Raw genomic sequence first — 22914 nt, forward strand, 5'->3', positions numbered from 1 at the left:
GAGCTCTCGCGCTCGGCTGTGGCATGCCTCGTGCGTGCTCCTGCTTCTCCCCGGGTTCCCGCCCCTGCCGTCCCTACCTGGGCTTCTGTCCTGGCCCCAGAGATTTCTCCTCCAAGTGCAGCCGCTTGTAACGCAGTCAATTCTTTGGACAGCAAATGATTATCTTGCTTTTGAGTCACAGTTGTGCAGATTACAGATTACTTAAAGCAGTGCATCTCTATGGTGGCTCCAGTGTATACCCCAAATTTAACAAGTGGTAAGAACAGAGCGTTCCAGGCCCTTTCTGTGGCACAGCATTGAGGGAAGCCTGATGGGAATTCCTCTCTTTCCACAGCAGGTAACTTCAACAGGCTGTTTAATGGTGCTATTTTAGTAAGATCGTCATAAGCGTAATTTAATGATCTTTTGTTAATAATAGTGAGTAAAATCGCTGACTTGTAGTTGCAACTTAAATGTTAGTATTACAAGATTGTAATGCCCGTTTCCTCAGCAGTGATGATAAGACCTTTTTTTCCCCCACGAAATTAGGTTGTTGAAATTGTGTGTATCTGAGTGTGTCTGTCAGGGATTTCTACCACGGTAAAATGGAAATTCATTTTTGAGCCAGAACTGAGGCCTGTCGGTTGTGAAGTCTGTAGCCCAAGGGAGGACAAAGGGGCGAGAGGAGAGAGAGCCTGCGTCTCCTGACAGCTTCCTGGAGTCTTGTTTCTCCGCCCCCCTCCCCTCCTCCACTCCCCTACTCCACTTCTATTGATCAGTTAGATCAGTTATTGGCTGCTTCATTTTCCTCTGGGAAAAGACATTTTCAACTCAAGTTTCCATCCTCCCAGTGGGCTTGAGTAAAAGTAGTCGAGACGTTTTTAGTCTGGTCACTTGTTCTGAAAGATATGAATTCAACCACGTTTGAACACGTGCTGTGTTTCTAGGGTTGCATTTGTGATGTGGGGTTCCCTTTTCCTACCATTAGGTAGCTTAAACATCTCAGAGATGGAAGAGAGATTTACACGAGAATTTAAGGAATAAGTGAGACCACAAGTAACAACGGGCAAACGGGATACAATTAAATACCATTAAATAGATGCTTTATTCCATACAGTAGTATGGAATAGATGAACTTCTGTGGGATGTGTAGGAAGGTAAGAAAGTGTTGCTTTTCTGGATTTATGCATAGAAGTTTCAGAGAGTTGGGATTTAAGCTTGGTCATGAAAAATTGGAAAGGTATGGATAAATACTGCAGGCCAGGATGTTGGGTGACCGTGATAGATGTTTATCATGGGGTTTATGATTTTAGCAGGTGATACAGGCCTGAAACGAGCAACCTCATGCACACACGTGCAGGCACATACACTCAATGCAAGAGGAGCCAGGGTGCTGTTGGCACACACTGGGGTGGCCCCCGCGGGGGATCAGGAAAGGCTTCAAGAGCACGTGGTGTTCAAGCTCAAACATGAAAGATGAGGAATTGCCAGCTCAGGCAGGACACCCTTTCAAATAATACGGAGAAGTAGTATAGCGTAGCGTTAAGTTCACATCCTGGAGGCCACATGCCTGGGTTTAAACGCGGCAGACAGGCTTCCCCTTATTAGCTCTGTGAAGTTTGCTTCCGTGACCCGTGGTTCGCTCCTCTGTCAGAGTTCGAGGGCGGTTCCTCCCTCCTGGGCGGGTTTTTTGGGGAGGGCTGAATGAGCGAGTACTGTCAGGTCCTTGGAGCAGTGCCCGCACACAGCAAGCACTTAGATTTTAGCTGTTATTGATAGAGTTTTCCCCGGTAGGGTCAGAAGGGGGATGAGGGCTTCCCAGGCAGGTGTGAGGGGAGCATGGGGAGGCGGGTCCCAGAAGGAACCCGCGAGTTTGAAGCAGCGCTGGGGGCAGGCAGGCGGCAGGTGGGTGCCCCCCAAAGGCAGTGCTGCTTCTCCTCTTAGAAGAAGCTTTTCAGGGGGAGGGATTCTAGCGATGCGTCCGGACAGGTAACGGACGCGTAACTTGTCGTTTCTCCCCCAGCTTTCAGAAATGCGTAAACGTGTTAATTCTGTTTTGCTGGTTTGTTTAACATATCTTTTAGGGAGTTTAAGAAATAGTTAACCTTATCCGCTATCCAAAATAATTGTATCCTGGGTATTCTCATGTGCTACAATGTTACTGAAAAGAGCTTTCAATCATGTTGAAAAGAGCTTTAAGTTTTCTCAAGCTCAATTATATTTCTGCGTGTTTTCACCATAATTTGCCTAACTTGGTCTGTATGATAGAGTTAGCCTCTAAAACAAATGCCTGCAGATGATAAATGACCAGAGCTATTTTTGGCTTGACCAGATCAGATCCATACATACTAGGTTACAAGCCTAACCACTGTTATTTTTGGCCAGAGTCCTTGCCAGTGGGGGAGGTATAGCCAAGTACTTCCTTTGTGGAAAAAATGACATTTGTTCATTGTTTCAGTCGTGATGATTGCTGAAAACATATGGGCTTTTTTTTACTGATTGGTTTGTAGAGATGCAGATTGGGAATTTTATGCACTGTAAAATTTATCATAAATAAATGTTTGTTCGTAACCACTTAACTGTACTAAGGGCCCAATGCTATTATTATCTTCTGTGAGCTTTTATACTAGGTAACGGTGAAGACAAATAGAGGACATGTGCATGTACACATATAATGGTGTGGTGGGTATATTTCAACCAGGTAATAGATACATACACACTATATATTATACAAACACACACATCCATTATAAACGTGCACTTGCACACGTATACAAAATTGTATGAACTGTTATTTGATTATTTAGGCTAATGGCCTCAAACAGTAATGAGAATGGTTCCTAAATAATTTATTTTCCTAAAATAAAATTTAATATAATGTAATCAGCAGATTTAATGATGTGTTTTCTAAGTGTTATTTGTTTCTGAAGATCAGTTTAGGGACTTTCTCTCTGAATGTGTTGGTCAGTGATAAAAAGCTAACTTTTAAGTTCATGGTTGGCCATTAATATTGTGGGTCACACAGGTGACCACCTATAGATTTCTGCACTTCTTTACATTTTGTCTTTGTGATGAACTAGGTCACTCAGTAGTTCATATCTTTTACATGTAAAATTATAGCATAGAATATTAGTAATTGGAAATAGTTATATGCTATATATTTTCTTCTATTTCTGTTTTTCTCTGTGAAACTATGAAAAGTTGGGGAACTAAGTTCCTCTAGGCCAATTATTAACCTATAGCACAGAAGAGATAATGAAGATTGTTTAAAAGATGTAGTTAATTTAAACTTTTTGAGTTTGGATTTTTTTTAAGGTCTAATTTTCTTGTGGTTATCAAGTTTTAATTCTTCCCTGCTTTTGAGTAGCCTTATAAGGTATAGAGTGGTTAGGACTTAAGACATTTATCTGAAGCCAGTTTTAAGAGTATTGGACAGCTTACCTGCTGTGTGTCCAGCATGATGTGCGGACTCAGTGCTTAGCACCTACCTGCCCTGCCCTCGTGGGCCCGCTGGGCTGGTGAGGAATCAGACCTTAAAGCAAGAATTGCTCACAGTAAAATGAGGTGACCGCAGTGGCAGGGACAGTGTAAGGTGCTACACATTTACTTAGCAGTGGCCCCTGACAGGGTCTTGATGAACGACAGAATGTGAGGGTGTTTTAGTTTATTTTGACTGTAATTCCCGCCATAAAGATCGTATCTGTGGGTGATGACTAAAACTGTTAGACTTTGTCTGTTTTCACTTTGTTTCCCCTCCACCACCTACTTCGAATTTTTCATAGCCTTTTACATTCTGATTCTTGATGGTTAGGGAATTACCCTTTAGAAGGGATGCAGATTGGACTATTTTGAGTTAAAAAAACAGACTTTGTAACTGACCTCAGAATATTTTGACTTAACATGTTGAATTGGATAAATTAAAGTGTAAAGAATAGTGGATTGCAGTATTTATAATGGTATTATTGCTGATTGGTAAATGTTAAAATAGCCTCAATTTGGAAGGAGGAGACAGGCATCAAATAATTTGAAAGAATACAGAGTTTAAGTGAGAATATTGAAAAAAAGAATCTGAAAGTATGCATATATATTCATATGTATACATATGTATCTACAGATATATGTGTGTGTATATATATGTACACACACATAAGTAATACTGTGTATTTTTTAAGCATATAAGTAAGTAAGCAGTTATGTACTTTTAGGGAATTGAGGCATTCAAGTTTTATTTTTGATTTGGCTACCCATATTTATACATACATACATACATTTTTATACATACATATATATTTAAATGAGGAAGTAATACATCTTCTTCAATATGAGTAATAAACTTAATTTCAAAAATGAACTCGTGTAGAAGCATATGCAATTTTAAAAATGAGCATTTCCCCCTTTTCCTGCCCCCGCTCTTTATCCTCTTCTCAGAAGTAACCACCCATATTAACTACGTGTCACTTTTTTCAGAAGTGTTTATGCAGACATGGCAACATCATTTTTAAAAATATGCACACATGTCCACAAAAAATTGAATTACATAATATCTGCTGACCTGAACCTGATCTTTTTTAAAATTTAAGATTCTCATACTCCAAAAAGTCATTGCCCAAATCCCCGCAGTTAGAAGCAAAAATTGAAAGCAAAATCCATAACCGTAGAAAAACGTCTACTAGTGAACTGATAAAGTTTGGCTCCACCCAAACCTCTTGTGTGATTTTAGGTACCCAGTTATTCTCACCCAGAAGTGTCTTTTTCCGTTTATTGCCGATTTTTAATTTTTTCACTGATAATAGTGTTATTTACAGAATGCACTTGAAATAGTATGAGAACAAAGCACTTTCAGTGTTCTCTAGTGACCAAACATGATAAAACACGAACCAGAATCTATTAAAATAAAAAGAAGTCTAGACTCAATTCCAAATCTGTATGTCAGCCTTAACCAGTCAATCGTGTTCTATTTGGCTTCTCTTTAAGCATCTTTCCTGGAATAAGCCCTAATCCCTTCGGTCTCATGTTGCAAATTCAGTATCACGTCTGCAGATGGACTTCTCATCCCTAAAGGACCAGTTTTGGTTCTTTATTCATTTGTTCATATAGTAAGTGATTGAATGATTCCTAAATGTTAATAAAATGCTCACTCTGTCGTATGTGTGTGTTGTGCTAGGTGTGAATACATGGTGGTGAAAGCGGGTCATTTGCCTTTATGTCACATAGACTAGTACCATCTTTGGTCCAGCCATCAAAACCTGAATTACCCATGTAATTTTAGACTCTCTGATTCCTTACTCAGTATGCTGACTTTTTACCACATTCTCCTCTCACTCTGCATATTTACTTTCTGCCATGTAACACCTACTCATGGTGTCCCATATATTATATGTTTAGTTCTACTTTATAACTTTCTTCATGCTCTTTCCTCACAGAAGCCTTTTCACTTCCCCTGGAGTTTATGTCAACTCTCACACTTTGCCAGTATTTAATAGGATGAACTAATTAGTAATTTATTTAAAAAGAACTTTAAGAAGAGTGCTTTCAGCTTTTCAAAAGATTTTCAGAGCTGATAATTTGCTTGCTATTTGTAATGTGTACTAGAGAGTAGACTGGGGAAAAACAATCATCTATTTCAGTTTTGTGTTTTTTAAAAAATAATCATTTCAATCTAGTACTTTAAGATTTATTTGAAATAATATGAAATAACTTGAAAGTACTAAGATTCAGAGTTGTGAGTTCATTATTTAGGGATGACCTTGGGCTTGGGGACATTTTTAGGTAAGTAGATGTTTTTGTCATATATTTGGCTTATACATATATTATAAACCCTATAATACACTGGGTTTTTTTTCTTTGCACAGTCCACTGTCTTGAAAAACTGAAGAAAAATAAAACCTTTTTATTTGCCTTGTCTTACCCCTCCCTCCCTTCATCCATCTCTTTCTTCTTTCTCATAAATCATGGGTTTGCAATTATTTTTTGGAAGAGGCCAGATAGTAATTATTTTAGGTTTTGCAGCCTCATACAATCTCCATCACATGTACTTCTTGTTCTTTTTTTTCCTTTTGTTAACATTTAAAATAATGCACAGGCCTTACACAGACTGGTCGTGAGCTGGATTTGGTCTACAGGCCATAGGTTGCTGGTCCCCAGTCTGGATACATATTTTGTTGTCATTTCCCTTGAGGCCTAAATCACCACTTTTAGCATTGCTCATACAGATTTTCTCAACTTTTGTTTATCTGAAAATATCTTTATTTGCTTTTATTTTTAAAGGATGATTTTGCTAGATACAGAATTCTAGTTTGACATTTTTTTCTCTTCAGTTTAAAAATCTGTTGCTGCCCCTCACCACCGCCCCCCACCCCCAAGTATTCTGCACATGTCTCTGTGTGGCTTCCTTTGTATTCATCCTCCTTAGGGTCCACGAAGCTTCTTGAATCTGTAGGTTGATGTTTTTAGTCAAATTTGGGAAAAATTCAGGTATTATTTCTTCAGCTCTTCTTTCTCCCCAGTTTTCCCTCTCCTCTCCTTCTGGGACTTTAGTTACATGTGTGTTAGATTACTCGATACTGTTCCATGGGTCTTTGAAACTATGTTCTTTTTCGGTCTTTTCTCTCTAGGCTTCAGTTTGATCATTTCTAGTGACTTGTCTTCAAGTTCACTAGTCTTTTCTTTTGCAGTATTTCATTTGCTGTTTCATTTGTTGTTTTATTTTAGATATTGTGTTTTTTGTTATATTATTTCCATTCTTTTAAGAGTTTCTATATTTCTTCTGAAATTCCTCTACTCTTATCCTTCACAAAATCCATCTTTTTCTTTTTTCTGTTAGGTTCTTTACCGTATATATTGTAGTTTAAATTTCTTGTCATTATTTACAACATCTTTGTCATGTGCAGGTCTAATTCTTTTTACTGCTTTCTCACTGTGTGTGTCACAGTTTCATGATTCACACACCTAGTAATTTTTTATTATATAAAGAACAGTGTGGTTGGTTATGTTTTATAGGCTCTGGATTCTGTCATCTTCATCTAAAGATTGCTGAGTTTTGTTTTAGCAGACAGTTGAATTACTATTAGAGCTTCTGAAACTTGTAGAAGATTGATTTTAGGGTTTTCAGAGTAGTCTGTTTGATTTGCCCTGATTCCAGGATGAGATGTTAATTTTAAGGTGTGGCCTTCTGAGATTTCAGTGGAAATAACAAGGTTTTTACCTGGTCTGTCTATCGTGGCCAGACTTGAATACCAGATTCTGTGTTCTCTGTACCAATACTGAAAGCTTCTGCTGATACTTTGCTCAGTTTTTTCAGCCTGCCTGTGTTTGCTTTCCCTCAAGTTCCTTGGAGTCTTACCCTCCACACAAGCAGTTCAAGACTCAGCCAAAGACTTAACGGGCTTGTTCCCAGATTCTGGACTCTCCTCTGGGCCTCCCTTTTTCTGGGATTTTCTCCACTCAATTTGCAGCTTTTGCAGCACCCCAGACTCTCCCTCTGCCTCCTCAGCCCAGTATACCTGCTGCTTTCTACTTGAGGCGTGCTCTTCACAGATTGGTGACTGCCCTTCTGGAAAGAGTCATTGAAATGTGGGTCTTACGTCATTTGCTTCTCACCCCTCTAGGGTCAAATCCCATCCAATTTTTGCCTGCTTTTGGTCACTCTCCAGTACCTTCCTGTTTATTTATTTAAATATTTTGTGCACAGTTTTATTGTGTTGTTATGAGAGTCCCATATAAGCCACTCTGCCCTTACCAGAAGCCAGAAGTTCTAAATGAGTAGATAATACCTTCTTGCTATCAGTGGAAGTTTTTATAATGTTAAGCAGATGGTTGTCTAAAAGAGTTAAGAGACTCTGGGAAGCCTCCCAGGCTGGTAAGGTGGAGGAATCAGAGAGCGCCCTGATCCTTTGGTTCCTGAGTTTGCTATCCCAGGATGACGGACGCCCAGTGGGAGATCTCACCACTACGGTGCTTTCCACTGTACACCATTGTGAGCAGAAGTAGATTGATTATGGCGGGGTACGTACTATGAGAGCTTTGCTTCTTTGTCCTTTCTTCCTTTTGTTATTGTGAGGGTATCATTGTTTACTGTACATTAGAGGTACTTATACGCTAATATATTTTATTTCATTAGTGTATTTTCATCTCCACTAGAGCCTGGGTTGTCAAGGGAAGACACTGCATATATCTCAAAGCTTTGCACATGGTAGGTGCTAAGGATGGAATGAGATGTAGTGTGCTGAGCACAATGCCTATGTATTGATACCAGTACTTTTTTCTTTCTTGTCTACTCTCCTCCACTCTGTTGTTAAATATAATCAGGCTGGTAAATGAGGAAAAGGAACAGATTATTTGTTCCAATTACCTACTTGTCCCCCTCTTTTTTTCATGTGGCTAAAGTAAGTTTATACTAGTAAGAGATACATTGTTATATAATTTGGGGAGAAATTAAGAAACTTAACAACTGAAAAAATAAAAACATGTTCATTATTACTGTGAAAATGTACCTTCGAATCCTCGTCCAGAATGCAGAAGAACAGTGACAGTGTAGATCAAGTCTCTATCAGAACCTGGATTTAGGGTCTCCATAGATCCTACGGTTCCTAAGATTGTGTGCAAAGGGCATGTGTGTTTGTGTGTGTATCATTCACTTCCTAGGAGAGGCTACACATGGTCATTATGGATTTTTTTTTTAATAGAGACATTTTGAAGTTTCATTTTCTTCTTAGTAAACTAGCTTTTTCTTTTTTTAATTGAAAAAGTGATGGATCAGTATTGGAACAGTATTGGAATAGGTTGGAGATGTTCTAATTTTAAAACAAAAAAAGACAGTGTCCATATAGTTTTTGTGTCATTTTATTTTAGAAAGTGATGTGTGTGTGTGTGTGTGTGTGTGTGTGTGGGTTTATGTGTATGTGGGTGTGTATGTGTATATGTGTGTGTGGGTTTATGTGTGTGGGTGTGTATGGTGTGTATATGTGTGTATGAAGTGTGTGTGTATGTGTTTGTATGTGCATGTGTATGTATTTGTATGTGTATGTATATGCGTGTGTGTGCCCACAAATGTGAAAAATGACTTGGAACCTAAGGTGCCAGTATGCTCAGGTTAATTTGGTTGAAATACTGTTTCCTTCTTGTACCGTATATCATTGTTTAAATTTCAGATCTAAAGTAAATCTCACGATGTTAACTGATTCCAACAGAAAAGAAAGTAAAAAAGTACAGTGAAATATATGTCTTTCTCACCTGGTTCCCTTTCCCCAGGGGTGACTGTAAACACCAGCAGCAGTGAGTGATTTAAGTATCATTTCCCACACACACAGACACACACACACAAACACACCCATTTTTATATTTTGACACAAATAGATGTATACTGTATACATTGTTCTGCTCCTTAGGTTTTGTTTTTTGATTTGTTTGGTTTTTTTTTTAACTTTGTATCTTGGAAAGCTTTACAGTCTTCAAATTCTTACCCTCCCCCTGCCCCACCAAAAGGAATTAAGAACACTGGAGATCATATTTCTAGAAATCATTATTTATTCTTTTTATTATCCTTTTCAACTTTGGTGTGTACAAACCGGACTCCTAGTGGTAGCTTAGAAATTATTTAATTTCCCCTTGGCTCCAATTATGTCTGGGGGCAGTGACCTTGATTAAAAGGCCTACTGTATGCTCGGCCATTAGCTACTTAACTTCGTTTACTTCCCACTGTTCTATATTGTTTGTGGCTTGTGATGATTATTTGAACTATAACACTAACAATACGTAAAGAATACTTTGGTAATTAGTTTTTTTAATTTTCAGATGGGGCTCCTTCTTTTGTCCTTTTTTTATACTTTTGATTATGAGAGTTTCAAAATGATTCCAAATAGAATGGTGTGATAAACCTCTGCTTACCTATCATCCAGTTTAGCAGTTCACACCTGATAGCCAGTCTGGTTTCCTTGCCTCCTCTGGGCACGTCCCCTCCCATAGTGTTTTAAGACCTCAGATATAGCATTTCATTGATATGTTTTTATTATATAAGCTCTGAAAGACAAGGAATATTTTTTTCACATAATCACAATACATTTATGAAACTGAAGAAAAGTATTTCCTTAATATGATCAGTTATCCTATCAGTGTTTAAATTTCCAGTTCTCTGCAGTGATACAATTTTTTAAACATTTTGTTAGAATTGGGGCAAATAAGGTCCACATATTCTGTAGATTGATATGTCTTTTATGTTTCTTTGATCTATAAGTACCATTTCCAGTTCTCTCTTTCTTTGCAGATTATTTGTCAAAGAAACCAGGTTTTTCGTCTTGTAGAATTTTTCATTATTGGTTCATTTTTAAATGGTCAAATATGTAAATAGATTTCTTTAAGAATTGTTTTAACTGGTGGCTTTAAGTTTCCAGATATTCTTTAGGTATCATCAGATTATATTTGAACATGCATTTGTTGGCTAACATCACTCTATTTATGGCTTTCTTTAGGGCTTTCAAGCTACCTTTGTAGATTTGAAATACAGAATGCCCTTTGAAATAAAAATTTACAAGAAAAAATAAGACAAAATAGATAAAATTAAAGACAACTATGAGAGGTGCCCGTAGCTATGCATCAGATAATGACTGTATTATGTCTGCTAAATTTGTGGGAGAGGCTCAAGGAAGAATGTGGATTTCTACATTCATGGATCCCTAGTTGCTATTTATCAATGCTTTTATTTGTCCTTAATATTGGTCTGTTCTTCCATTCCCGTCAGTAACTCTGTCTAATTTTTACCAGTCTCTAAGACCCCTTAACATAAACGCTAAACTCCTTTTTCTTGTAGACAACCATGCCTCTTACCTCAATGAAATTGTGAAAGTTGGATATGAACTCCCTCTAACTCATCCTTCTCATCAGCAGACTTTACCCAACACATCCTTCTCCTTCTCTTCCCTCTGACCTCAGGGAATCGCCCTGGGTGTTTCCCTATTCAGAACCAGCCCTCCGCCCAGACTTGACGCTGGCCCCCACTTTCTTCAGTGCCTTGCCCTTCACATCCCACACTCTCGCCTGTATCTTTACTCCCTTTTTATTGGTTCCTTCCCTTGGGTTTATAAACATCTTTGAAAAACACATCAAATTAGACAACCCACCCTTGACCCTGTGTTTCTCTCTGGCCCCCAAATTCACTCTCTTGTTTTTTGCTGAGTGTTTTGAAAGACAGTTGTGCTCTGTTCTCTCCTCCACCTCCTGTCCCATCACTTTCTCAGCCCTCTGCCCTCTGCCCTCTCATTCCACTGCAGGCTCCGGGAAGCATCACCAGGACCTCTTAATTGCTCAATCCAGTGGAAGCTTTTTCAGTCTTTATCAGTTGCATCATCTACTGATTTGATAATGAAACACTGTTTTCTTGACTTCTGTGGCCAAATTGTTTCTGGTTCTCCTAATTTTTTTTCAGCCATTCTTTTCCTTTCTTTTCTTTTCTTTTTTGTCTTTTTCTTGGGTTTCTCTACTTCTCATCCCAAGGATTCTTAACTGGAGGGTAGGTGGCCCATTAAAACCACTTGGCAAAGCTTTCAAAACTTATACAATCTGGGCCACCATTCCTATAGTTCCTGATTCAGTAGGTCCTTCTAGAAGCCTATAATATAGTTGTTCTTTGATATTCTATTATATGAAGGTACCATAATTTACTTAACCATTTCTCAAGTATTCAACACATATTTATTGAGCATCTACTATATTCTGGGTGCCATCGGTTATTTAGGTTTTTTTCTGTTATGAAAAGTACTCTGATGAATAGCCTTTCTTCCACTCCTTTCATAGCCTCAGTCTAGATTTCCAGTAGTTGAATCAATATATTAAAATACAGAGATGGGTTTCAAGGATCTTGATGCCTATGGCCAAATTACTTCATAGAATAGTTATATTTTTGCTTCCACCTACCCTGTGGTATGGTTTTAGCAACCAGTTATGTAAGACGGTAGCTCTCAGATCCTGTGTGTTTAGACCTGTTGTCTCCGGATTTATGCTGCAAACTGCTGGGAGTGCCTGACTCTGTCTTGTTTTCTGCGTCTTTGCCTCTCCAGCCTCCTCACACTCCCCTCCCTGAATTTCCTCCTCCTCTAGACAAGATCTCTCCTTTTCTTCTCTGCGTATTCAGCCCATGTATTATTTCTTCCATGAAGGTGTTGCAGGACCAGTCTTCCTATTTCCGAGACAGCTGCATTCACACCCTTCAGTGTTCCCCTAATACCCCATGGACTTAGTCACACAGTTACCGCGTGTAGAGGGATTGCTCATTTACTTCTATAAGTTCCTACCTATAAGATTATTCATCTTTGTGTATCCTTAGTGCTAGCCCACAGGAGCTAATAAATATATTCTGAACTGAATGAACCATTCACTGTATTAATGTATTTATGTTTTAGAAACTACCCAGAGTCTTTCATATGATCTGGAAATTTGGAATTTAAAACCTATAGCCAGCTGACATTTCTTTAAAAAATAATTTGATTGCATTTTTAGGGTTTTTAGTTTTTATTAAATTTAAATAATATTTATTTTTATATTAAAATATTTATTATAGATAATTTAGTAATTGAAGAAAATAGAAATAACATTAAAACTGTTAATAATCAGATAATCATTACATTTGAGCCTATTTCTTTATAGATCTGTGTGTGTATGTATATGTACATGTACATCTGTGTGGCACAAAATGTTCTTACGTAATACACTTTGAGCATTTTTTCTATCAATAAGTATTTTTAAAACATTTTTAATGGCTAAATAATATTCTATTGTATGGAAGTACCATAGTTCTTCAACTAGTCCTTTATTGTTTTACATGTAAAATTGTCTGCAAGTAATTGTTAATTTAGCATAAATGCTACCGTAAATACAGCAATAGCGATTCCTTTATTGAACAAGTATGTGTTGAGGCTCTAGTGATCTAAGCACTTATGCACTCTGTTGAATAAGATATAGTTTTAATGAAGAAAGCGGGTGAGCATGCAGGCTCTCGGAATATCCTGTGATGAATGCTGCTCTGGGCCTTAGAACACTGTGCTGGGGCCGCAGACCAGGGCCTGGGGGAAGGGTCAGGGAAGGCTTCCTAAAGGAAGTGATAGGTTATTGGCTAATTTCTCTGTTTTAGGGTGTTCATTAGAATACCACTTCATTAATATGATGAAGCGTATCCTTTTTTATTTATCGTGGAGGGTATTTTGTTTTGTTTTTATTTACACTAGAGATAGGTGTTTTAATCAAGTACATTTTGGACATTATTTAAATTACCTTCCCCTCACCCCCGTCCTGTTACAAATGATAATAACATGCTTCCTAGTACTGAAATGTCTTTGCATGCTTGTTGTACACCCTACTTGGACGTGGCTTTCTAATTTTGGAATGTACTTCTGGATGTAGATTGTTACATCCATATTCATTTGTGAGGCTTGTGTGGAGTGTTGATTCTTCTGCCCCTCAGTCACATTTTGATATCAGGGTTATAGCAGCTTTTAAAAATGATTTAGAACACCTTTTGTGTTAGCTTGTGCTCTGGGACAGTTTAGGAAATGCCTTATTCTTCAAAATCGGTAAGAATTTGATAATAAAACCATCTTGGCCTTTAACCTCTAAAAAAGTAATTCTGTGTTATTCTCTGGTAACTTTCTCAATCACCCCTTGTTATTCTAGTTGAGTTTTTCTCTTTCTGGATCAAGTTGAGTAATTTTATTTTTTTCTAGAATTTTTACTAGTAAATCACAGTTTTCAAGTTCATTAGTGCCGAGTTGAGTCTCCTTTTTTTTTTTTTTTTTTTACTTATTTCAAGCAATATTTTTCAGTTTGAAATATTACTAGTCTAGACAATCATTTTGGGCATTATTGTAGAGTCTGACTCCCTGAAAGACATAGGTCTAGAGATAAGAAAGATGTGTAACTTACAGGTTAAAACGTGTTACTTAACAAAGGTAGGTTTCCTTAGCTGATTTAGTAGTGAACACTGGGGTCATCATTTAGACGACCATGCATACGTGGTTATGGGTATTGGATGCATTTTTAACATTACGTCATTGTCATATATTTAGTCGAATTGAAATAGCTCTAGCAGTTACCAGTGAGAATAGGGAGCTTGTACTGACGTGTGATGAGGGACATGGGAGTTAGGCTTATTCAGTAGTGAAAATAGTGCAGTCACATATGGTGATCTTTTTTCAATCAGATGGTATCTCTTTCAGTAAATAGAGGTGCCTTTTACAGTTCTTTAGGATCTACTTCATAAAATTTACTGTTAGTGTTTCCACTTTATGTTTGTAGGGCTCAGTGAAGAAGGAGAGCCTCTAGGTGTCAGAGCAGAAGTTATGGGTGCCTATCAGAACAGCAGGAGAGAAGGATGAGCTACTAGAATTAGGGTAGAGATCACTTAACTCCTTGATAATCTAATGGAGTGATAAATAGTTGATTCAGGTGCTTTCAGTGCACTGATGCAATTTCCCAAATGTAGAAATCATTTATAACATTAAGGAAGATAAAACGCCAGGCTCTTACATGAAACCACCTAATGCCAGTTTCAGTTTGTGTGCAGATACTCCTTTTTCCCTTTTTTCAGAATGCACCCGTGCTTCTGTGTGTCACTTGGCAGGTTATCATCAGCATTATTAAGACCAGTAAATCACTCAGTCCGCCTTACTGTCGTTGTTACTAATGATCACCAGATACATAGCTGTGGAGAGACGGATCCTACATGCAGGGGTGGTGGCACAGAGGAGGAAGCAGTGGCTCTGAGGAGGGTGTCAGAGCAGGTTTCCTAGAGGAGGTGACATCCTGAAGGGATGGGGTGGGAGGGCAGCTAGCTGGAGGAATCTCAGGGGCCCGAGGGAGCCTGCGCAGGGGCGTGGCCGGAGCTGCAGAGGAGGGAGTGGGATGAATGCCAGAGACCTGTGTTCGCTGCACAGGGGATCAGGCTTTATATTTACCATCAAACTGATGTTCAAATGCTTGTTTAAGAGGTAGAATAATCCGTAAGCTCCTCCAGGGGAGCCATTCTTTTAGCTTTACATTTCTGGTTCTTCCTTTTGTACCTGACACCAGGTGGACATTCAGTGCAATATAAAACCCTCAGCAGTTGTTGAACGAAATCCTAACAATTTAATGGGTTGGTCCCCAAAGCTATGATGTTATGTCCTGAGTCACAGGGCTCTTGAGGAGTGGTGTCGAGGATCTGAGATGGTACAGGAGACCCATCGCCCCCGCTTCACCGCAGGGTGCAAAGGGTCAGAGAGCAGGTGCTTGCTGTGAGCTCTCATCTGAAGATTGCTTTATTTTTCTAAATGATTTGTTTTTAATTATCTAGTCTTCTTCCCAGAACCCCAAAAGAACGGTGGTTTCCCAAGGGCTCCAGGACTTTTTTTTTTTTTTTGGCTCAGTGGTTTCAGATTATGCTTCACAAATCAACATTTTTTTCTTTATTTACAATTATTTACCTATGATGAAAACAAAATGTTTTGCATTGTTTTCTTGTACAAACAAAAGTTTTAAAATATGTAAGGCATTGAAGAAGATTGTTCATAGCCTTTACCGTTAACAAATAGTTTCTGTGCTTTACCAGACAAGAAAAACTGTAAGAGAGTGTACATTTTTAATAGTTGCAGAGCCAAAATCTAACCTACACTGTCAGTACCCTTCCTCTCGGCCTGCCACTCTTTCAGCCACGGGCCCTTCTGGATCTTAGGGACAATTATGGATCCATTCACGTGTTGCTGGGATCTTTTCCAGGCAACAACTCCAAGTGTATTTAGTAAAAACTTAATTAATTAGAATTACATCTTAATTTAAATACGGTAAGAACTCATTACAGTAAGAATATGTTACTTATTTTACATTTACCACTGGTGTGAATGTCAATTTTGCATGTATATCTGTTTTTATTTTTAAGCAACAGAGAAACTACTGTTTATTTCTGAATGTGTAGTCTTTGTGAAATTATTACCTCAGATAACAGTGACACTGGGGAGGACATGACGGAAGATGTCTCAGAATTTGAGATCCCATTATAAACCACACGCACCCCCCTGCCAATCAGGGCTTACAATGAGATATGTCCTGGCTGGGAAGTGTTGCCCTTGGTTGAGAACTGCTCTTTCTATCCCTGAGTGTCAAGCTGCAGGTTTGCTCCAGCAGTGGGTTGTGAAATCAGTGTATTTGAGCAAGGCAGCATTTTCCATTTTTACTAGGAAAGGATAGAAATTAGAGTGTGGGTAAGTTGGTTTCTGAATTATGTATACACTTAATATATATAGATACACATGTGTAATTGGTTGGAATATAAAAATATCTTTCTTACTCTGGGTCACAGTGAAAAAAATGATAAATGTTGCTTTTAAATACTAGTAAATTGCCTTGTCTGAACCAATTAAGAGCATATAATAAATGAGTACTTTCTCTGTAGTTTTTGAGAGTGTCTTTAAAACATCATATTTTACCAGGAGAATTATAAAACATAGGTTAACTATAAACAGGACTTTTTCTAAAAATTGAGGCAAAATCTTATAATGGCTATTATAAGCTCTCTCACTGAAGGTTGTATTTACCTATTGAACTGGAGCTCCAGGTAAAGGCATTTAAGTAGATGCCTATACCTAACACACTAGATATCCTAAATCTACTGATTTATACACAAATATAAATTGAGGTCATTTTTGCAAGAATTTGTTATGTTAAAGTACAAACAGAAGGTGGTCAAACCTCAATATACTAAATAGAAGCTATTCTTTAAATATATGTCAAGTCATGAGTTTTTGCTGCCTTGAGCCCCAGTTGGTTCTATTAATAAAAAGTTGTTTTATTGTATAATGCCAAATTATGTGTGCATAAACTCTTAAACACAGTCATTACTACTATGAATATATATAATATATATGTATATATTATTTATGGTTCTCAAGTTTGGACAAATTGCTGGCATAGAAATAATAGTGCTTTTCATTTTTATGTTTCTCAAAGACTGTATATTTAATATTTATTTACATTTTGAATGTCTCCAGTGTACTTAGTACATTTTATTTTTTGAAAAAGTGGGCCTTGTCTTTTTGTTACTTGTATTAATACAGATTTCATCCATACATTTGGAATTCTCCTTTTGAAGTAAAAGTACTGCTAAGTGCAGGATCTACTTTCTGCATTTAATAAGGGTTTTTGTTTTTTTTCAGTACTGTTTCCAATTTCACTCATCATTTCATGAGAAATAACTAAAGTTTATAAATGAGAAAAAATTGTATTATTTCCAAAGATTGTCTCTTCTCCCCTCAAATCTTATCCTGGACCTGGTAATTAGCAGGAAGCCAATAGGACATTGCTGTGGGGAGTGCGTTTGTCAGGATGAAGCTGTAGTTACGATTAACCATTGCTTGTTTCCTTTATTCTAATGCTCCCCCTCCCCCTTGATATGGCAGGCTGGATGGATCGATATGCAACTGAAAGAAGTTTGATCAGTAAATCGAAGGTTCTGTGGATTTCTGGCTTTTCTGGAAAGGCTGATGGGGAAAAGGCAGATAGAACCAGAGCTTGAAGGGCATATGGTGGGATCTGTGCCCTATTTAGTTGGGGAAGGATGCCATTTTGGAGGCTGCATCTTCCATGGCCAGTGGAGAGCATTTTGGGAGCTGCTGGTGGACGCTGGGAGGCATGAATGGCTGACATACCAATGTTTTGAAAGCATTTAAACTATACGCCAAGGGACTATCTAAAAGGTTGCATAAGTATGGTTACTGTATTCATTTCAGTAGAAAATAGTACCCTAGGAATTTTGTTACTTTTACCATTATAATTAGCACTTAGACCACTGTATTAAATTTGGAATTGGTTGCTGTCATAATCGTCAAATATATATATCCTTATAAAATTTAAATTAATTGTTACCAAAGTAGAACATGTGCTTACTTACAAAATCGAATTGTGCTCAAAGCTCACGTGGGAGACCTACAGGCTCTGGGCCCACGTGCCTCCCTCTCCCATCCGCTCCTGAGGCAGCCATCCCAACTGTTCGTTAGTTATTGCTTCTTTCAAAACTGCGTGCATATATAGCACTTCTGTAGTCATTAGTTTTATCTGGTATCTTTAATGCAGTGTTCTACCCTCACACTTCATGGATAACTGCTCTGTAATCGGGGGTTAGCAAAAGTGATGGGTACTGTGTTGCTGCTCTTCAGCCCATCATTTCCTTCATTTTTCCATCCTTTCTTTTATTTCTTCCATGTTTGGCTTAGGTCTGAGGCCATCTATGAACTTTGCTTAGACTTGTTTCTAAGCCAGTAGGCATTTGCTCTATCTCTCTAATAAAATCTGTGTGTCTTCATAAAGAAAGAATTATGTTTACATACTTTAATTAATCAGCTAAACATTTTAAAACTATGGTTCAGTATTTAAAATGCACTAATTACTTGCATTGTGGAAACAATTGGAAGCAGTCCTTGTGACTAAGACATAATTAAAATTATAAGTATAATTTTTAAAAGGACTTGATTATTACTTTAACAGTTTACACATATTTGTTTCAGATAATTCATTCAACAAATATTTATTGCTATGCATCAGGTACTGTTTATAAGTAGTATATTTGTTTTACTGTATTCTTATTTGTGTATGATGAATTGACTTATAATTTTTTGTTGCTGTTTTTCTTAGACAAAATTGAAGAAGCACAAAAAGAACTCAATGGGGCAGAAGTGTCAAAAAAAGGTAAATTAAAATCAACCCCAGTATAGGCTTTATTCTTGCAGAGATTCCTGTATAAATATCTTATTATTGCAACCTCTCTAAATGAATCAGTGTAAACATATCCCAAAGTTAAAAATCACCTTAAACTGATTAATACCTAAAAGTCTATGGACTTTACTTTATGAAATGTTTTAACTGCATAGCATATTCTGTAACTGTTTCCCACATATTACTATTTTGCTGGTGGGAATATGAAAGATTGTTGCAGCTTTTCTGAAAGTCTTGTTTGGGAGACTGTCCCATAGCAATCAAGTTACCAGTATAATGGGTACTGATGGTACTGTGTTCACATATGTGTGTGCATATGTGTGTTCACGTGGTGCAGTATTCTTTCTGAAATGACAAAAACCTAAGACAACTAAAATAACCCAAATGTTAGTCATTGCGGGAATAATTGCATCAATTGTAGTACCTTCATATTTTGGGATGTTATGCAGCTTTTAAAAAATGTTAATTATTTCAGTTGACTGTGGTGATTTGTTGCAATGGTGAGAAAAGGAGCAGAGGAAGGTGATTAACTTTTATTTATCTGGATTTTGTTCTTTCACTTGTTATAATGGGTAAATTTTGTGTAAAGAATAAAAAGCTTAAAAGCAAAAGTCGGTTTTCAGCACAGAAAGCATACTGATTATTTTCCCAGGTAATATGAAAAAATGCTTTCGATGTACAACAGCCTGTGGGAGGGGAGGAAGAAAGGAAGGTGGGTAGAGTTCCAACACTCTGTTAATGCGTAAAATTGAATAGAAGGATCTACGGTTCTCTTTATGACATTTAGATTTCATGATTTATTATTGCTTTATCCTTGTTGTATCTTCTAATTACAGTGGGATATTTTGGCAGAGTAATTTAGCTATGTAGGATTCCAATGGAAAGTCTTTTTTTTAAATCTAGTTAGGTTCCTAACTAGGTATCATTAGTGGAAATAATTTCCGGTTGTCCAGCTTCTCTATCCCTTGGACCAGCCTGTGAAGTCTCCAGGGTTGTTTGGGGTTGGTCTGAGTAGTGACGCCGTGATGCACGGACACCTTAAAGTGTCTTCCTTCTTTTTTCTCTCCCCTCACCCACCATGGGATCTCTGGGAGGCCCATATCAAATATGACCCTTTAATGACACTCTTGCAGAAACACAAGTCTAAGAAGAGCAGAGAAGTCACCACAGCCACACCGTTCCTTTGAAAGGTTGACTAAATATCCCTTCCCACATTGCTGAAATCATGAAGCATTTGAGACACTCAGGCTATAAGAACCTAACAATTTAAAGTTCTTTGTCACGGTCAATCTTTTCCGCATCTACTGATGGTTTAGAGCTGCTTCAGTTAGGAAAATAAATGTGTTCTTGTCTTCCTTTTCCCTCTTTCCTACCCCTGTGGCAAAGAGCTTTAAAAACCGTGAACTAAATGTCTGATAGGAAGGAGGAAATGGAACAGAGATTCTAGAAAAAGAAATTGGATAATGAGGTTGAAAATAGTCCAGTGGGCTGCATTTGGCAGGCTACACTTATTTAAGACCTAGGATGAATACCAAGTGAGCAGTGTTCTGTGCAATTCACTGCCTAGAATTTCTACTCAGCTTTCATTTTTACATACGCATTCTGGGCAAATTAAAAATAAAATAGTTTTCCTCCAAAATATAATTGAGGAGTAACATCAGTTCGTCTTTAACAACATGAGATAAAATTTTTGAGTAATAAACGTCTTGAGATTTCTCAGATCTTTGCTTGCTGAGCTGTCTGTTTGATGAAAGGAAATTCATTTCTTCTTTTGAAGAATATACTTTAAAAATTTAGAGTTATTTATTGTTTGTATTGATTAAGATAAGTCATCTAGAATAGACCACATTTCCACTATTTTTTCCAACATGCTTTTGGTTATTTCCCCTGAAATTTTAACTTTTTCTACATCTGCCTTTTTTTCTACATTGCTCATGTTTCTAAGGCTTCATCTCCATTGAAGATGCTGTGGTCCTTAACCTATTCAAGGTTCTTTCCCACCCTCTTCTTTTTTTAACCATTAGGACAAGTAACTAATTTATCTTCAGAAGCATTTAGCATACCGGTAGGCTCTTAAGGAAAACAAACCTTGCTTATTGGTAGATTAAAAAAGATATCTTTCCTGTTTTCTCACATTTTAAGGAAGGATTCATCTGTTTAGTATAATACAGTGGCAAAGAAACTGACTTGGCTCATTATACACCAATAGAATAAAGAAGTGCACTAAATTATGGTAATATTTTTTTTTATTCTTTCTCTCTGCTTATGAATGAAAGTCAGATGACTAGAATGTGATTTATTTTGATTTTAACCAATTTGGGGATAAATATAGCATGCAACATTCATACAATTCTCTATAATGTCTTTATTTTCTTCCTTACAGCACTATTTACTTGGTCTTAACATCCACTGTGCTTGACACTATTTCTAAAATTATTGCACGAGATTTAAATAAAATAAATAGTGAATGTCACGGATGTAGTGATGAATATGTATGAAATAAACTGGGAAGAAATAAATAGATCAGTTAGGAAAGCTTTTATATGCTGTCTCATGAATAAACTTTAATTTTAATACTTTGTTTTAAATTTTTATCACACAATATTTGACACATAAAATAATATAAGTATATGTAATATATATTATTACATATGTAATATGTAATATCATATATTATCACATGTATCATATATTATTATATATAATGTGTAATATATATTATCATGTACATTTAATACATAATACTTAGTATATGTAATATGCATTATTATAAATCATAAGAATAACATGGTAATCTTTGATTCCAATACCCAGTTTAAGAACTGGCACATTGCTAATATGTACTGTTGTATCAACCTACATGCTAGTCTCCATTTCATCCCACTATCTGCTTGGTAGAAATATTTAACTGTTCTTAAGTTTGCATCATCATTTTAGTGCTTCTTAAAAATAATTGTGTATTCTCAAACAATATCCTTTTGAGTTTTGTCTGAGTTTGAGCTTGAAAAATAAAATTATATTATTTGCAGTTGGAAAAATTTCATTCTTTTTTATGGCTTAGTGGTATTCCATTCTGTGTATATATATTCCACATCTTCTTTATCCATTCATCTGTTGATGGGCACTTGGGTTGCTTCCATACCTTGGTAATTGTAAATAATGCTGCTATGAACATTGGGGTACATGTATCTTTTCAAATTAGTGTTTTTGGTGTTTTGGACGTATACCCAGGAGTGGAATTGCTGGGTCATGTGGTAGTTCTATTTTCAGTTTTTTGAGAAGCCTCTGTATTGTTTTCCACAGTGGCTGCACCAATTTACATTCCCACCAACAGTGTACAAGGGTTCCCTTTTTTCCACATCTTCACCAATATTTGTTATTGGTGTTCTTTTTGTTGATAACCATTCTGATGGGTGTGAAGTGATACCTCACTGTTTATTTGATTTGCATTTCCTTGATGATTAGTCATGTTGAGCATCTTTTCACGTGCCTGTTGGCCATCTGCATTTCCTCTTTGGGAAAATGTCTATTCGGTTCTTCTGCCCCATTTTTTAATCAGGTTTTTTTTTTTTTTTTGATGTTGAGTTGTATGAGCTGTTTATGTATGCTGGATATTAATCCCTTATAGGTCACATCATTTGCAAATATTTTCTCCCATTCAGTTTGTTGTCTTTTCATTTTGTTGATGGTTTCCTTTGCTGTGCAAAAGCTGTTAAGTTTAATTAGGTCCCATTTGCTTATTTTTACTTTTATTTCCTTTAGTTTAGGAGATGGATCCAAAAAAAATACTGCTGTGATTTATGAAAAAAAGTGTTTTGCCTATGTTTTCCTCTAAGAGTTTTGTAGTATCCAGTCTTACATTTAGGTCTTTAATCCATTCAGAGTTTATTTTTGTATATGGTATTAGAGAATGTTCTAATTTCACTCTTTTACATGTAGCTGTCCAGTTTTCTCAGCACCACTTATTGCAGAGACTGTCTTTTCTCCAGTGTATATTCTTGACTCCTTTGTCATAGATTAATTGACCAAGTCAATGTATTTAATAATATGAGATTATTTGAGTTTTCTTTTTTCTCTTCAATCAGATATTTTTCTTATAATTTATCCATTTTATTAACTATTCCCATTTATTGGCAAAAAGTCATTCATGGTATTCTCTTACTGTCTCTCATTGCTGCTGGATCTGTAGTTGTGTCTCCATTTTCTCAC

The 22914-nt window shown here is 36.9% G+C and overlaps 1 protein-coding gene across 11 annotated transcripts in view; it reads left to right on the plus strand.

Moving 5' to 3' along the window:
* The window catches only part of HIVEP1 (HIVEP zinc finger 1), a 146712-nt gene that overhangs the window by 56499 nt on the left and 67299 nt on the right, over positions 1-22914 (plus strand). For 10 of the 11 annotated variants that reach the window (XM_036868998.1, XM_036868997.1, XM_036868996.1 and 7 more), the window contains one exon: positions 18625-18678. The exons of the other annotated variant lie outside the window; for it this stretch is intronic. In XM_036868998.1, coding sequence (XP_036724893.1) covers positions 18625-18678 — 54 coding nt within the window. The remainder of the gene's footprint in view (positions 1-18624; positions 18679-22914) is intronic. 11 annotated transcript variants of the gene reach the window in all.

This window comes from Balaenoptera musculus, chromosome 11, assembly GCF_009873245.2.
Source record: "Balaenoptera musculus isolate JJ_BM4_2016_0621 chromosome 11, mBalMus1.pri.v3, whole genome shotgun sequence".
Classification (NCBI taxonomy): domain Eukaryota; kingdom Metazoa; phylum Chordata; class Mammalia; order Artiodactyla; family Balaenopteridae; genus Balaenoptera; species Balaenoptera musculus.